The following is an 18,102-nucleotide window of genomic DNA, read 5'->3' on the forward strand; positions in this document are numbered from 1 at the left end:
AATTTCAACTAGAGTTTAATTGCTAAATAGCTGGAATTATGTGTAAACTTACTCAAATCCCAGGCTTTAAGTTATAATTATTTACATCAAAAAAATACTATTTTAGCAAAACAAATCTTGTGTTAACTATTAGAGTATGAACTGTTACCAAAGATAAATACACATGATGGTAAGTGGTCTGGCTAAGTGCTCACCCCACCCCTCATTCTCTGACCTTTACTGAGCCGATTTTACCACACTGGGATTTTCAGCCTCTGAAATGATTCAGAATGCAGCCAGAGCCATGTTCCTAGGCACCTGATGCCCAACAGAAGGATGGAGAGTTTCATAGAGGGACCTGGTTAATGCTGATGCTAAGTAACAAAGTCCAAGTCTGATCCAAGAAGACCTCCAGCCCCCTCAATATCCTAGAGCATTCATTTGATGTGGATGTTCAGGTATACGGCAGCTGGAGAAGACTTTACATCAGATAAGCATTTTGTTCTTTACAATGTCCTTTGATACCAATTTCCCAATTTGCTTTTCATATGAATCTCATGAACCTTACTTTTCTCTACAATTTTTACAGTTGAAGAGACTGAGGCTAAGAGAGTTCAAGTACCCTGTCCAAGGTCACACAGTAGCAGAGCTAGGGCTTCAATGCAGACTAGGTTCACTATTCTTTCATACAGACTATGCAGACCTGGTTTGAAATTCCGGATTGCCCATGTACTCAGTGGGTTCCCTGTGTGTCTCTGGGAAAGTTACTTAAACTCTGAGTCTCAGTTTCCTAATCTAGAAAACATATATTACCTGCCTCAATACAGTTGAGATAACATATATAAATCCCCTAGCTCCATGCCTGACACATTCTAGATCCATCATAACCATTATCCCTTCCCCTCCACCTCTAACTCCTTGTATTAGTTTTCTATTGGTGCAGTAACAAATTATCACAAAGTTAGTGGCTTAAAACACGACAAATTTACTGGCTTACAGTTCTGTAGATCAGAAGTCCAACATGGGTCTTGCTGGGCTAAAATCAAGGTGCTGGCAAGGCTACACTCCTTTCTGGACACTCTAGGGGAGAATCCATTTCCTTGCTTTTCCAGCATTTAAAGGCCACTCACATTCCATAGCTTGTGGCCCCATCTTCAAAGCCAGCAACATAGCACATCTCTGACCTGCTTCCATCTTCACATCTCTTTCTCTGACTCTCTTCTTCTGCCTCCCTCTTCCACTATTAAGGACTCATGTGATTAGACCGGACCCACCTGGATAATCCAGGATAATTTCCCTATTTTAAGGTCAGCTGATTAGCAACCTTAATTCCACTTGCAACCTTTATGCTCCTTTACCATGTAACCTATCGCATTCAAAGGATTAGCATGTGGACGTGGTTGGGGAGCCATCATTCTGCTTACACACTCCCCTTCCCCTCAGCCGCTGTTCCACTGAAGACTGGGGCCTAAGGGAAAAGGCACTGGTTTGGATTAATTCTTGCAATTTGCCTCAAACTTGGTAAATGTATAGGAAGAAAGATTACATGCTACACTGTAACGGAGATTATTGGATGAAGAAAAAGATGGTGCTAGAGATCTTATGGAAAGTAATTTAATGGAGAAACAATTGTTACAGACTGAATAGTGGCCACACCCTCCTCCAATTCATAAGTTGAAGCCCTAACACCTAATGTGGCTGTATCTGCAGATAGGGTCTTTGGGGAGGTAATTAGGGTTAGATGAGGTCATGGAGATGAGGCCCTGGTCCAATGGACTGGTGTTCTTGTAAGAAGAAGAAGACACACCTGGGATCTCTCTTTCTCTGTGTACACACCGAGAAGAGGCCATGTGAGGACACAGCGAGAAGACAGCTGTCTCCATCCCAGGAAGGCCTCACCAGAAACCAGTCCTGATGGCATCTTGATCTTGGACTTCTGGCCTCCAGAATTGTGAGAAAACTTGTTTAAGCCATCCAGTCTGTGGTATTTTGTTATGGCAGCCCTAGCAGACTAATATAGCAAGCAAATTTGGAAGAGAAAGTGTTTAACAAAAAAGTTAGTATTTGTTGATAAATTTAAATAAAGGGTCCTGGAGGCAGAGAGAATTCCACAGCTGGCTAAATAAAAGTACAACCCCAGAAAGGGAATGAATTTCCAAAGTACTTTATGCAGTCCTGGAGGATTTGCTTATATTATTCCAATGAAATGCTAAAAAACATGCTTCATGCCTCAGTTACACTTGTCATTGGTTAAATGGGGGGGGGAAGTTTGATGTTGGCTGTCTAGATCTGGACGTTTTATTCATTTCAGTGAGCTTTGCTGAATAACCCCCATCAGCTGGCTGGCCTTTCGTTTAAATGACAGCTGCGCATCCAGTGCTTCATATGGCTACACCCCTTCCTGGATATTTATAGACAATCCAGAGCAAGCTCTCTCAGGCTCCTGAGCAGTGCAACCTCTCCGCTCCTCTCACAGGGCTTCTGACTGGCTGGAGAGTGGCATAAGTGTAGGTTTTGGCTACTGGTTTCTATTTGCAGCTGTGTAAATGGTGTCATTTACAACTCCTCCATTGGCAAATAGCAGTAGGATAAAATAAGCGAAGGAGGGGTGGACTAACATCTGTTAAGCACTCACCATGTACCAGGAATTTTGCCAGGGGCTTTACACCCCTTATTTTATTCAATTCACAAAACATTCCTGGGAGATAGAAACTACAATCTTCGTTTTTTGGATGAGAAAAAGGGGTGCAGACAATTGAAATAATACCAATTATACCAAGGTCACACTCAAAAATGGTGGCATCAACATTAGAACCCACATCTGTCTGATACTAAAGCCCATATTTTTTTCTCACCAATTGCTGCCCCAAATTGCCAGACAGCATTCATTCATTTGATAAATATTTATTAAGTCCCTACACACACCAGGCACTGTACTAATTACTGGATATTCCAAACCAGTTATCACATAGATGGTTATATCCAAACTGGTGGTTTCAATACCTTACAATTTATTCATGGCTAAGAAGTGCTCGAGCCTGCCCTGGTGGTCTAGTGGTTAAGATTCGGCACTCTCACCGCCACGGCCCAGGTTTGTTTCCCAATCAGGGAACCACAGCATCCATCTGTTGGTTGTCATACTGTGGTGGCTGTGTATTGCTGTGATGCTGAAAGCTATGTCACTGGTATTTCAAATACCAGCAGGGTCACCCATGGTGGACAGGTTTCAGCGGAGGTTCCAGACTAACACAGACTAGGAAGAAGGACCTGGCCACCCACTTCCGAAAACACTGGCCATGAAGGCCCTGTGAATAGCAGCGGAACACCGTCTGATCTAGCGCTGGAAGGTGAGAGGATGGTGCAAAAAGGCTGGGCAGGGTCACTAGGAGTTGGAATTGACTTGATGGCACTAACAAGAAGTGTTCAGGAACAAAATACTAAAAAGGTCCATATTTTCCCCTTCAAGTCCTTTATTGGTTTCTTCATTATAGTCTCATTAAGAAAGAAATGCTCAGGATTCTCATACATGTAAAAGACAGTAGGGGGCCTACACACATTCTTCTTATCTAACCTGAAGATAGGTGCATAGAAATTGCCCTGATACCTCATCAAGTGAGTTTTAGACTTTAGTAGGCTGTCAGTGGGCATTTCTTAATTCATCCAAAATGAATCAAAGCAACCAAATTAATGACGTCTTCAGAGGGAGGGCTCCTGACAGTATCCGCTAAAGTGGAGCTAACATAATCTCGCAAGGATTAGGAAAAGTTAAAGGTAGTAGCCTTTTATTTCCAATCCAGAAACCACTCCTTCCTCTCCTCCCTCCCCTCTTCAATATCCATAATTTCTTTTTTTTTTTTTTTTTTTTAAAGATTTATTTATTTATTTTCTCCCCAAAGCCCCAGTAGATAGTTGTATGTCATAGTTGCACAGCTTTCTAGTTGCCGTATGTGGGACGCGGCCTCAGCGTAGCCTGAGAAGCGGTGCGTCGGTGTGCGCCCGGGATCCGAACCCGGGCCGCCAGCATCAGAGAGCACGCACTTAACCGCTAAGCCACAGGGCCGGCCCATAATTTCTAATTACATTAGAATTACCTAACATAGGCTCTACTTGCAAAATATAGTTAGAGGATAAGAAAACATAACCTCTAATTTTTTTCTTTTGTGTTTGCTATTTTTTTGGTGAAGAAGATTGGCCCTGAGCTAACATCTGTTGCCAATCTTCCTCTTTTTGCTGAGGAAGATTGGCCCTGAGCTAACATCTGTTGCCAATCTTCCTCTTTCTGTTTGAGGAAGATTGTCCCTGAGCTAACATCTGTTGCCAATCTTCCTCTTTTTGCTGAGGAAGATTGGCCCTGAGCTAACATCTGTTGCCAATCTTCCTCTTTTTGTTTGAGGAAGATTGTCCCTGAGCTAACATCTGTGCCAATCTTCCTCTACTTTGTATGTGGGTCGCTGCCACAGCATGGCTTGATGAGTGGTGTAGGTCCGCACCTGGGATCCGAACCTGAACCCACAAACCCCGGGCTGCTGAAGCGGAGCGCACGAACTTAACCACTACGCCACCGGGCCGGCACCAGTGTTTTCTATTTTTTACTTATTTTATAAATGAGATGACACAATGTAACTTAAGCCTTTAATTAATACCATGGGCTGACAATAACAAATTGCATTCATATATAGGTTATCATCCACCTTCTTTCCTACCTAGGACCAACCTAATAGGATGCCCAACCCCAAGTTCAGACAATCATTTAGGGTCACTAATGAACTCTGACTGGAGAGAAATGAGAATAACCAAGCCTACTGGAAATCAGTTACTCTAAATTTAGAGTCATAAAGGCAAAGCTCTTAAATACTGAATATCTCATAAGAAGTTTTGGGAAGGGGGGTTGTCACTGTTTATTTTGTCATTCCAACCTACTATTTGCATTATTACTGGTCATCCTGGCAGAGTTTCTGTGTCAGCAATGTGCTCTAGAAGACCAAAGACTGCAGAGACGTGGCATGTGTCCCACATGCCTCTCGCCACCTGCACCCACAGCAGATATCTCTAATCAGTCAAGACATACATCAGTGAGGTTGAAAATGGCCTCAGAATTCTTCACAAACAACGCGTGAGAGAGTGAGCTGAAATCTATTTGCCTTCCCTGCTGGAGACAGAAACTTCTGTTTTATGCGGAAATAAGAGACTCCTAGGTTCTACTGATATGCCTTTGTAATGCTGTAAGTATAACACCTCCTATGTAATGGAGAACAGGTTATATAGTATGAGGAGTGCTATCTCAGATTTGAAGACCTGATATGAAGGCATATCAACACAAATGAATGCATGGAGAATTACAAGCCAAGTTTAGGTAACTTTAAAAAACAAATGATTATACCTACTCAAAAAAATCACCAATACTATAATTTAAGATTTGAACCAAGTATCTAATACTGAGATTTTTGTATTGTTTATATAGATGTATAGATTACATATATATATAATTTTTAACTAGTATAATTTGTTGTTAGTGCCACTGAGTCTTCTGATTCCTAGTGACCCTGTGTACAGCAGAGGGGTACCCTGCCCAGTCTTTCTGCGCTGTCCTCTCACCTTCTGGTGCTAGATCAAACAATGCTCCTCTGCTATTCACAGGGTTTTCATGGCCAATTTTTTGGAAGTGGGTGGCCAGGGTCTTCTTCCTAAGCTGCCTTAGTCTGGAAGCTCTGCTAAAATCTGTCCACGATGGGTGACCCTGCTGGTATTCGAAATACTGGTGACATAGCTTTCAGCATCAGAGCAACACACAGCTGCCACAGTATGACAAGTGACAGATGGATGGTGAGGTTCCCTGACTGGGACGTAAACCTGGGATGCAGCGGTGAGAGTGACGAATCTTAACCACTAGACCACCAAGGCTGGCTTAACTAATATATTACATATATTATATTGTGAAACACCATTGTAGTAGGCATCCTCTAACATAGCTCCCAATGATCTTCACTTTCTGGCATTTACACTCTTGTGTAGTTGCCTCCTACACTGTACTAAGGTTGGTTATATCCCAGTAGCATATGGCAGAAGTGATGGTACGTCACTCACTTCTGAGGTTGGTTATAAAAGACACTGTAGCTTTTGTCTGGTTTTTCTCTTGCTCTCACTCTTTCCCTTGTCTCTTGCTCTGGGGGAAGCCAGCTGCCATGTTGTGCACAGCCCAATAGCACTAGTGGGAAAGGTCCACGTTGTGGTGAGGAACTGAAGCCTCCTGCCAACAACCACATGCGTGAGGTCCGAACAAATATTCCAGCCCCACTAAGTGACTCTTCAATTCCCAGCCCTGGCTAACAGCTTGATTGCCACCTCATGAGAAACCCAGATTGAGAAAGAGCCAGAATCATCCAACGACCACACCTGGATTCTTGGTCCTCTGAAACTGGGTAAGAAAATATATGTTTATTGTTTTAAGCTGAAAAATTTTGGGGACATTTATTACGCAGCAATAGAGAATTAATACAATCACAATCATTGATTATAGTGAATCTGTATCTTTCAACAGAAAATAAGAATATAATGAAAGCAACGTAGTAGCTATGTCTAATTTGTAATATTTAAATTCATTTTTACTATCAAACATAACTCTCATAATAATTTTGTTAAATTATATAACACACATATAAAGTATATGAATTTTTAAAGTGGAATCATACAAAAAGACTACTATAAATCTGTAATAGTATACAACTTCAAAGGGAAGATAAGAAGTTGGGTGGAAAAATGGTCAAGTTAACCAGATAATTTCATTATAGCACCATCAAGATAACCAGCATTTTGTTGTTAAATTTAAGAATACTGCAACACTCTCTCTCAGGAGAAAATAAGAAAGTTTTCCCTTGATATATAGATATACAGATACATACTGCAAGTGAGCAAGCCCTGCCTGTATGCATATATGCATACACATATTGGTATATACACATACACATATATACAGACATATATATGTTTGTTAGTTCTATGGTACACTGGCTATAGCAATGCTAACACTTTGATTAAATTTGCTTACACCAGGTAAAATGCTTTGTTCTCTTGTGTCAGAACTTAAGTAGATGACTACAAAGTATTAATAGGTGTGCAGTGGATATGTAGATGGATAGGAATACCCAATGAGGACTAATTTATCTGGGTATTCTTGGGACAGCTCTGACAGTTATCCCTTTGCCTGAGGCTTGGCTTCCATCAGACGTAACAATTCAATTTCTAGGAAGACAGTGACAGATGTCAATCTCAGGGAAGAGATTACATGGATACAGACCATCATCTCCTCCGGTGTTCTGGAAGGGTGATTTCAGTCACTGCTCTTTTTAAGTAAAGGTGACGGAGGCAATGACCTGAGGTCATTACTTGTTATTTCTTGCCTCCAAAGTACCATTCACCTGGTAAATGAACCACACCTATTTCAAAAGCTAACCCAGGCTATCCAGGCTCAAAATTTTGGTTGGAGTAACGGGAGGAGAAGGATTAAAAAACAAAACAAAAAGCTTAACAGTTCCAAGAAAGACATATAGCGGATGCTTGCTTATGCAGACAGTACTTATCTGGCAACCTCACCTCTCTGAACGCAGCTAGGAGCCATGAAGAAACCCCTATGAAAATGTCAGAGTGAGGAGACGGAGTGAAGAGGGCTAACCTTTGCTGAGTGTCTACTTTGGGTCAGGTGATAGGTTCCTTACATACATAGGCTCATTCACTCTGGATAGGAACCCTATGACGTGCTAATATTCTTTCCATTCTATAAATGTGGAAATTAAAGCCCAGAGAGGTTAAGCAAATGTGCCCAAAGTTGTTCAGCTATTCTGTGGAGACACCAGCATGTGAACTCATGTTTCTCCAAATCCAAAGCCCCTGCTCTTCTCTCCCCGATACCAGACGGCCTTCCTGTAATCAAATCCACCTGTACCAGACTTACGTACTCAACTCACATACAAACCCCTGCAGACCTGCACTCAAGGACTACTGACACAAAATTCAAATTAGTCTGATTATCTGGCGTCCTGTGCTCTTCAAATAAGAAACTCCTGAGGAAGAGGATGAAGTGTGTAGAGGATAAAAAAGGAGAATGGGGATGAGGGGAGTGCCAGGCACATTGACAGCAGAGAGAGATGACAGCTGCATCTCTATTCTAGCTTATACAGCTTAACATCCCCCTGCAGAACTCACTGTATTATGTACAAGATTGATGTTCATAATGATTTTGTTCAGTGGCCTTGGTATAAGAAGGCAGGGAAGCATGTAACACTTATTAAATAAGACTTTGATCAAGAATAGTTAAGCTAAAATAAGCACTGGTGCTTGAATGGGGTTAACTTCTAGCAAAAAAAACTAACTCACGGTAAGCACCCCATTCCTCCATGAGGCTCCATGAGCTGGGTGAAGGAAGCACTGGTATACTGTTAGATTTTTTTATCTTTACTATTTGACCCTTCTAACCTCCAGGAGATAACTACTTATTCTTAAAACTAAGTTTCTATTCTGCTATCTAAAAATGCATAAAGTATAGAGCTCTATGTAAATGAAGATCTGTTTAAAATATCTTTCTTGTCACACGTAAACATACTACACTAATGTAAGGAGGTGGAGATGGTGCAGCATGGGGGGCGTGTGTGTGTGGCGGGGGGGGGGGGGGGGGGGGAGGGGGGGGTTGGCTGTGGAGCCAGACAACTCTGCATCTGTATCTTGGCTCTGCAATTTTACACTGTGTGACCTTGATAAGTTTAGCTTCTTTTCCACATAGTTTCTCCAACTGTAATGGTGAGACAATGATACCTAACATTGTCCTTTGGGGAACAAATCTACTTGATCATCTCTTTTCTGCTTTCCTTATGAGTCAAGATTAAGGTCAAGGAAGAGAACCGATGGGCTTCCAAAACACATTCTAATGGTATATTTTATAGGACTGGAGTGGACTATATAAATGTCGTGTCTCTTTCTATTCCTTCCACAGGGACTGTGAGTCACATCTCAGGGCAGTCAAAGGGCTTGTTTACTCTCCTCTTCTCTCCTCTCCTTGGATGCTATTCTCTCTTGCAGTATAAGCCCAGCCCAAGGCTATTCTGGTCTGCAAGAGACGGTTGCTTAAGCCAGCTGGCTACCAGGCAATGGGACAAACTCACTCTGTGGCTGGCTGTCTCTTGCTCCTTCCTTTTCCCTTGTAGTCAGTGATTGTGCCCTTAGTATCCTTTCGTCACAGGGCACTAGTTCGGCTCTGACACTCAGCTTTGGGTTAGGATATACTGACAGACGGCTAAGGCTAAGCTTAGGTAAAGGAGTTCCCCACAGTGTCTAGACTCATTTACTGACATTTTTCAAAGGTCTTTGAATTCAGAACCCCAGTTAATCATGAATGCCAGTTTGCTTTCCTTTGATTGGGCATTTCTTTTAAGGACCTTCTAGAAGACAGGAATGGCTGAGGGCAGGATGCAGCTGACCACCATCATAACACCACCCTAATAAGAGCCGAGTGACGCCCACTTTCCACATTTTAAGAGGATTAAACGATACAATGCATAGAAAAATACAGCTAACATGTGCCTGGCGATTGAGCACCAACTAGTGCCCAATCAATGCTCATTTCCCTCCCACCCCATACCCTTTCCCTTATTAATTAGAAAGTTAATATAAGAAAGAAACCCAATGCAAAGTTGAATGTGGCTTTTCATTTTGCTGCCACCCCTACAGTACAGTCATTCAGACCTTCCAGGAGCTATACATAGTTAACAGCACATCAGAGTGCAACTTTCCTTCCAGAAGAGTTATGATTCTGGAAGTGAAGGGTATGGTGCTAAATGTAATCTGTGCATGGAATTCCTGAGTCCTCTGTTCCAAAAGTCCCTTTCTCCTTCACAAGTTACAAACTACACCTTTGCTTTACTAATTACTTTTTGCTAGAGACCACAAGAAAAAAATGCATCATGAAAATACTTTGCCAGGTTTATCCCTGGTTTTTCCTTAAATGTTTTCAAATATGAAGCTTTTGAATTCTCAATGTTTTTAATGGTCATATAATTTTTCATGTTTTTTTTTTTACCATGGTTTCTCCATATTGTACATTAATGATGACTATTTACTGTATTCAAAGTTCTTTGCTAGGTGCTTAACATTTAACAACTCTATAAACTAGGTAATATTCCCTTATTTCATGATGACAAAATTGAGGTGAAGAGAGATATAGAAACCTGTGTAAAGTCACAAAGCTTGAGAATCTAAAATCTGGATACTGTTTTGGAAAATACTTGCACATTTGAAAAGACAGCAAGGACACATCTCCCTTTTCCTCCCCAAATGCATACCAAGAATAATTTGCTAAAAAGGACACATAAGGGAGTGTCCTGAGATCTTAAGAGTCTGTTGGGTTTCCCCTTTGTGTTCTCCTAACATGAAAGGAGTTACCCAGAACATAGTGGAAGGATATCAGACTGCTTTGTCCAGGGTAAAACTAACCAGTCCTGCAGCTAGAAAATGCATTCCTGTTGAGGCTTTCAAAGACAGCCTCTATCTGTCTCTATCAGCGACAGTCTAGTACAGTAGAAAGGATCTTGGAGTCAGAAGACTTTGATTCTGTTCTGGCTTGGTAACTGAGTAGCTTTGAATTTTTTGACAACTACTCTAGGCTCTCATTTTCTTCATCTATAAAATAGGGAAAATAATAAGATACACATACCTCAAAGGTGTTCTGAACATCCACTGAGATAGGTTTGTTCATATACTGCCTCATTTATCTAAGTTATTTACTGTCTCTTTCCTCACTATTATGTAAATTCCATGATATCAGGGAACTAGTCTGTATATTTCACTATATCTCCAAGGCATGGAACATTGTCTGGCACATAGCAAATGGGCCAAAAATGTTTGCAGGATGAATGAACTGTGTATACCGTAAAGCATAAAAAAAGGCTGATTATTATTAGTATTATTGTTAAATTTTGAGATAAACAAAGTGTATTTTTGCATTAGATATTAACTTTTCACAAATATCAATACTTTTAGCCAGAAGTAAAATCAGGCAGTCAACATTTAAGTTCAAATGATGATCTTATTCCAATTTTTTGATGTTTCCCTTGAAATAATTACTAGGTTTTTTTTTCTACATGATATCTGATATTAGCATTTAAATCACATGAAGTGAAAATGGTGAGGTTTCATTTCTTGTTACTAATTTTTGTAACCTCCAAGAGGGTTTCTTGGTTTTGCTGATTATTCTGCAACTTCCAGGTTCTCTCCAGATGTGAAGAAAATTGCTTACTTGGTTGAGATGCTTGTACTTACTTGATGAAGTACTTGATTCCATCTGCTGTGTAAGCTTCCTCCCACCCGTAAGGTAGACCTAGAGTGAAAGAAAACCAAAAATACATTTAATAAGATGATAAAGATAACTTTATTTCCTGGACATGAACTTCCCACATCTTTACAATTATTTGAGCACATTTCTTTTACAAAATAATTTTCTAGAAAGGAGGAATTAAAACAATTCAGAGGAGCTTTCATATTCAGCATCTTGAGAACACAATAAATAAGTCTTGAACAGTTAACAATCTGCTTTAGTTGCATTAACTGGATTATGACTTGTCATTTACATGTGGTGAGCATTTTTGTCAGCAGGATTCAAGCAGAAATCTTTGGTGCCGGGGATGGTTTTTGCCCGGAGGCAAAAGGATGGACAAGATGGCCTCTCCTTGTTTCTTCTGGCTCAAAGTTTCTTTAATTGGCTCCCTTTACATTCTTTCACTCAGCTCCACAGGGAATCAGTGCATGAGTGCCAGATCAGCAGGGGTTTGAAAGTAGCTTCTGGACAACACAAAATTCCTTATAAAGTTTGAAAGTTTAGCAGAGTGATTTACAATGGATTGTGGTATTTTATTTTGTTAATTAAGAATTTTGTGTACTAAACATAAATGGCCAAACGGTTTGCTAAACTTAGCTTCCATTTCTGTAATGGGCTTGAGAATAGTTAGCTATAAAGAGATGCAGATTGAAGTAAGCAGGCAATTATTTGGTCATATTTCTGTAAATGAGTACATTTTTGTCCTCATCATACCAAGAAAACAGGTCCGTGTTGAGGCAGCCACCTTCTCTTATATTCTAATTAGAAGCCCCTAGAATACAATGGTTTCCATCCTTCTCCTCCACCCCCGAGGGCTGCTAAAGATTTTAACTGACCTTTTGGATCAGTTGTTTGATACTGGCTTATCAAGCTCCTTTGATGGGCATAAACCACATCAACACACTAAAGAACAGACTCCATGGCTCAGGTAGCCTATATCTTTAGAAAGTTACTGAGCTATAACAACAAACCACTGACTTCCATTTCCCCAAGTCTCAGCAAGACGCAGAGCAAAAATGCAGGAACAGTACCTATTTGAATGATGTAAAACCCTACTCTATCACCATTCGCTTTGTAGAGAATATTCTCTGAGAACAGCTCTAAGGATGTTGTTTTCATAATCTAGAAAAACAAAAGCTTTATTTTATATCTATCTCCAGTCTTTTAACATAAGTTGTATAAAATAAGCCCTTGGCCAAAAATTCTATAACTATTTCCTTTGTAGATTAACACAGGCCACCAAGGAATTTCTTTTCTCTCTTAACGAATAAATGTTCCTTTTTTAAGTAGAAAATAAGCACTTCTGGGAACTCAGCATAAGCAAATGACTGGCTTCTTAAAAGCCCCTGAAGTGACACTATATACATCTCCTCCAGGATCCACTGCCAGCACACGCCCAGCCAGACAGGCCAGGATAAACTGCCGTTACTGCACTAATTCTAGTAGGTTCATTTGCTTTCTTCACACTTTCTGCATCTTTGTTACAGATAACTTTTTTCATCACTGACAAGCCCATAACCCGCAGGGAAGAATCTGACGACTGTACACACCAACGTTGATTTCATGACAAAAATGCTCAGAAATACCAGGATTTCTGATTAATAAGGCAAAGACAGCTAAAAGTTAAGAAGAAAGTCATTCTAATGTGACTAAGATTTTTGTCTAAATGACTTATTTGTCTGTCCAGCACAATTATATCCACACTTCTGATTTGTTAATTCACAGATTTTTTTAATGAAAAGGAAAAAAAAAAGTACACTTTAAAGATAGTATCGTTTAATCCAAAGGATCATTTGAAAATCGAGATTGACTTTGGGATACCACATTACCTGGGCCATCAGAATAAAATTCTTGCCCTGATTATTTTCTTACAACTATTAAACAAGGACTATAACTTCACAATAGACTTATTAAAGGTACTAATTCATATCCATTTAAGTCAAAATGGTTATTCAATGACCGTAGGCATGAAGATATTCGTGTGTATTAAATAATATGTATAGCTTATTTTAGGATAAATTCTCTGTTCTGAAAAAATAAGCATTTCTTTTTAGAAACTGAACATCTTCTTCTTTCCCATGCAGTTAATATAATCTGTAAAAAACAGACTTGGAGACTAAATTGATAGTAACTATCTCTCAGTGATAGTTCAGTAATAGAAAACACAATCACTGTCCAATTATAAAATGAAAAACACAATATATTGATAAACCAAATAGCCTACTTTATATAAAAAGAGCACTTTTGATTTTTTCCAAGGTTATATGATTATGATGGACTCAGTTTTCCATAGTAAAGATTTTCATTTCTTCATAATAAGTGATTTGGGCATCATTATAACATATTATCTAAATACTTTTCAATTATCATTATTGTTCCAAGGCATTAAAATTTTTCTACATTCCTCATATCTTTACACTTGCAAATATATAATGCTTTTATTTTTCCTTTTCTTTTCATATTTATTTTAAAATTGTTATGACAACTATAATCACCTGAAATCGTTTCTGATTGGCAGTGTTTCTCTACGAACCCTCACATAACATTCTTTCCATCAGAGATCATCTGTTTCCAATCAACTGCTTCATGGTGATAACTCCAAAATCTTATGAGTATCTTGCCAAAGTAAAAATATTGTATATATTCAGCTTAGAATACTGGCTGTCACCTAAAACTCAACATATCCAAAACCAAACTCATCAGATTTCCACACAAAATAGTGCCCTTCCAATTTCCCAGTCTATTTATGTATCAAAAGTCTCTTTGTCACATTTGGCCCATTTATTAAATATTCATAGATCATTTATTACGTGTTCAGTATTTTACTTGGTGCTTGATATACAATGATGAACAAATAAACATGGACCTTGATCTTATGGAGCTTTAAAAAATAATCATAAATAAAGATACCATTAAAAATAAGAATAAGCACTATGAAGAAAAGGTATTGAACACTATGAAAGAGTAACTCATAGCACAGAAAGGCTAAATTCCCCAATACATAAATAACCCCTACAAATCAGTAAGAAAAAGGTCAATGACAAAGAGGAGTCTGTGGAACATTTGGGACACAGGAAACACAAATGCACTTAAACATAGGAAAATATGCTTAACTTCTAATAATAGAAATACCAATTAAACTATTAAGAGATGCCATGTTCATCATGTTAGCAAAGAATAAAAAGTAGTTTGATAAGACTGTATCGAGGGTTTGAAGAGGCAGTCATTCTCATACTGATGGAAGTACAAATTGATAACATATTTAGGGGTAGAAACTTGTCAATATCTAACATCTTTTTTTTCTTTTTTGAGGAAGATGGGCCCTGAGCTAACATCTGTTGCCAATCTTCCTCTTTTTCTTATTTCTCCCCAAAGCCCCAGTACATAGTTGTATATCCTACTTGTCGGTCCTTCTAGTTCTCCTATATGGGACGCTGCCACAGCATGGCTTGATGAGCCACGAGTAGGTCTGCTCCCAGCATCTGAACTGGTGAACCCCGGGCTGCCGAAGCGGAACGCGCAACCTTAACTGCTACACCACCAGGCCAGCCCCATCTAAAATCTTCAACGCTAGTAACAGTTGACATTTATTGAGTAGTTATGTGTGAGACACTGTTCCAAGCACTATACATGTACCAACCCACGAAACCTCACAACAATTCTAAGAGAGGTGCCATTGTGATGCCCCTTTTACAAATGAGGAAACTGAGGCAGGGAAAGGTTAAATCACTGGCCCCAGGTTACACTGGCAGGTGGTAGAGCCCAGACTCTTCACTACGACTGCTGAACTGTCTCCATGGACCATTTAATCCAGAAATTCTTCTAAGAATTTATCCTATAGATATGCTTTATATACAAGATTGTTAATTGTAAAAACAAAAGATGGGAAATAATCCCCATCAGTCCCCCGTTGGGGACTGATTAATGGGGGACTGATTAAATCAAGACAATATATATATCCAGATAATGGGCTATTATCCAGCTGTGAAAAAGAATGAGGAAGTAATTTAAGTAATTTGGACAAGGGGGTGTAGTGTCAAGGAAGGATCTTTGGAGGAGCTGGAGTTATCCAGGTGCAGACATGGGGAAGAACACTCTAGATGAGTGAACAGCATGTGCAGAGGCTCTAGGAATGGGGAAGAGCTGGGCACACCTGAGGAACCGAGAGATCACTGTCACTGGAGCATAGTGAGTGAGGGAGGAGAAGAGTGATACAAGATTTGGTTGGAGAGACAGGCAAATATGACTACACAGAGTTTTGCAGGCCATATTAAAATTGTTTGAAAGTTTCTTAAAAAGGAAGCGGGAGATCTGCTCCTGTTTAAGATGAAGAAAACTGCAAGAGAATGTTGCTCCCACCATACGTGGGGAAAAGCTGCACAACCTAAAAAGATAATTTTTTTTGAGTTCCCCAGAGACTGAGTTCCTCACCTCAGCTGACCTTCAGGTGAACTGAATTTCAAAGGGTGACAAGCCCCTCTGAGGAAAGATGGGGCACATGAACTCTTTCTCTTCTGGCAGAGCACAGGAAGAAGAGGAGCTGCCATAAAAGTGGGTAAGAGGAAAACACCTAAAATTGTAACAAATTTGTAAAGCCTTGATGATGGGCTAGTATGACAGGTTAGTGTCCCCGGGAGCCCAGACACAAGGAGAGCCTGCTCTCCCTAAACAGCTCTTTGCTCACGAGAAAGACTCCGGGAGGGTAGGAGACCTGAGGGAGCCCCCTAGTGCAGGCTGATGCAGGATGTGCAAAGGTTCGAGGGTGGAGCAGGCATACATACCATCCATGCTCTGGGCCCTGCATGAGTACCAGATGGTGCATAATTGCTACGGGGGGACAGGCATAAAACCTGCAGATGCCTGGTCTCCTCCTCTGATATGAAGGAACAGCCGGCTGCTGTTAGGAGAGAAATGAGAGACACTCCCACGCTCTGGACAGGACTTTGAGTGACAGGAGGCAAAAGTCATCTGCTCCTGGGGAAGGGGCAAGAAATCATCACACCCCCAGTCCCTGCCCTGACTCTAGGAAAACCTCATTTGTGGGGATGGGGCAGTGGGTAGAAAATATGACGTCTTCACCCTGCACTGACACTAAGTCATTGGAGGGGTGAGGGCAGGAAACCTTTCAAATCCAGAATGATGCACTGGTACAAAGCAGAGTTTGACTTCCACAAGGGGCGGGAAACCCACCTGAGCACTGAGGAGACAGGGTTATTTGCCACTGAGGAAGGACAGGAAGACTGAGAAAGTCCCACCCTTGAGACTTGGGCACAGGGTCTGCCTAAACCAGAGACTGGAGTAGAAAAACCAAGAGCCTCTCCCCCACTCTCCACCCCCCACATCTACCAATAACCTTGCACTGAGTGAAAAGCCAATGCTGTCTATGTCTGGGGGAGGGCAAGAGAGAAGACATTAAACACCCATTGTGACGCAGGTGTGGGGAGCCTGCTGCCAGCTGAAGATGGAGCAGGAATACTGAGAAAAACTCTCCACACTGCAGACCTCAGGTGAGCACAAGAGAGTGGCAGACAACCACGAGAGGAATTTGAAGTCTGTGGTGAACTCAACATAACTCTAGAAATAAAATGCAAATCCAGCTCATCTACAAATGAGACTGAACAAACCCTTCACACGAATGGCCTCACAGAGAAGAGAGAGGTCCATTTCTGGGTTTAAATAATATTTATCTCAGTCTCTATAGTTTTGTACCTTCAATGTCTGACATTCAATGAAAATTATGAGACACACAGAAAAGCAAGAGGAAAAAAACGATCCATTGCCCAAAGCTAAAACCACCAACAGAACTAGATCCAGAGGTAGATGAAATATTGGATTTAAAAATAATTATAATTATACATTAAAAGATCTAGTGGAATCTAGTGAATTATGGTTGTATAACTGCAGTAATTTTCATTACTTGTGTATATTATGCAGAAGGTAGACTGAGCTTGTTGAGGCCTAGAGTCCGGTGAAGTGATGTGATGGAAGGAGAGAGGGCCGAGTGAGCTGAGGGAATTTGTAAGAATGTTTGGAATAATGGACCCCAGACTTTAAGCTGAATGAGAAGACAAGTAAAAACAACAGTGGAGGCTGAAGAATAGAGAGAATAGACAGGAGATCTTATTGAGGACATAGACCATGTAGTGAGCTGGAAAGGTGGGAAGCTGGAGTGGCAAAGTAGGGAGTTTGAACCACTATCTGTTGATGCCAAGGTTCATAGTGGGAGTGGAGGGCCGTGGTAAAGTGGAAAAAAATGAGCAGTGGACAAAAAGAACTGAAAAGTAAAGGTAGTGGGTTCACATGGATGATGACTGGAGTTTGGATGGTGAGAAATCTGGAGACTGAGAATTCTAAGAATAAAATAGAGAAAGACAACACCATCAATTTCAGAGCTCAAACAGCCAAATTTATTCGAAAAACACTTGCTAGAGTAATTGTTACAAAATTAAAATACATTTAACCTTTAGCATCTGATATCTTGAGAAGAAGAGAAAGAGAAGGAGGGGAGAAAGGGGTAGAGGGAAGAGAAGAAGAGAGATTAACGCACAATTAGTAAGGCTTCACTAAAGAATAAGACATTCATCACATAGTGGAATTTTCACCTGATTTGCAGTCAGAAAATCTGAATCTCTATATGTAATCTTCCTCAGATACAAGTTGAATAACCACGGGAAAGTAATAATCTTGTGGAGTCCCAACTCTCTCATCTATATAGCAGTGATAATAGCAGTTATCTTGCCTCGCTTATAGGGTTATCATGAGAC

General features: G+C 40.4%; 1 protein-coding gene across 7 annotated transcripts in view; it reads right to left on the minus strand.

The window, feature by feature from the left end:
* The window catches only part of STXBP4 (syntaxin binding protein 4), a 157,752-nt gene that overhangs the window by 11,306 nt on the left and 128,344 nt on the right, over nucleotides 1-18,102 (minus strand). For 6 of the 7 annotated variants that reach the window (XM_004434744.3, XM_087440954.1, XM_087440949.1 and 3 more), the window contains one exon: nucleotides 11,284-11,341. In XM_004434744.3, the coding sequence (XP_004434801.1) occupies nucleotides 11,284-11,341 (58 nt within the window). Of the gene's footprint in view, nucleotides 1-11,283; nucleotides 11,342-18,102 lie in introns of those variants that run through there. The other variant, XR_015554701.1, reaches the window with a different exon arrangement.

The sequence above is a fragment of the Ceratotherium simum genome, chromosome 16 (assembly GCF_057802395.1).
Source record: "Ceratotherium simum simum isolate JZ-2026a chromosome 16, ASM5780239v1, whole genome shotgun sequence".
Taxonomy (NCBI): domain Eukaryota; kingdom Metazoa; phylum Chordata; class Mammalia; order Perissodactyla; family Rhinocerotidae; genus Ceratotherium; species Ceratotherium simum.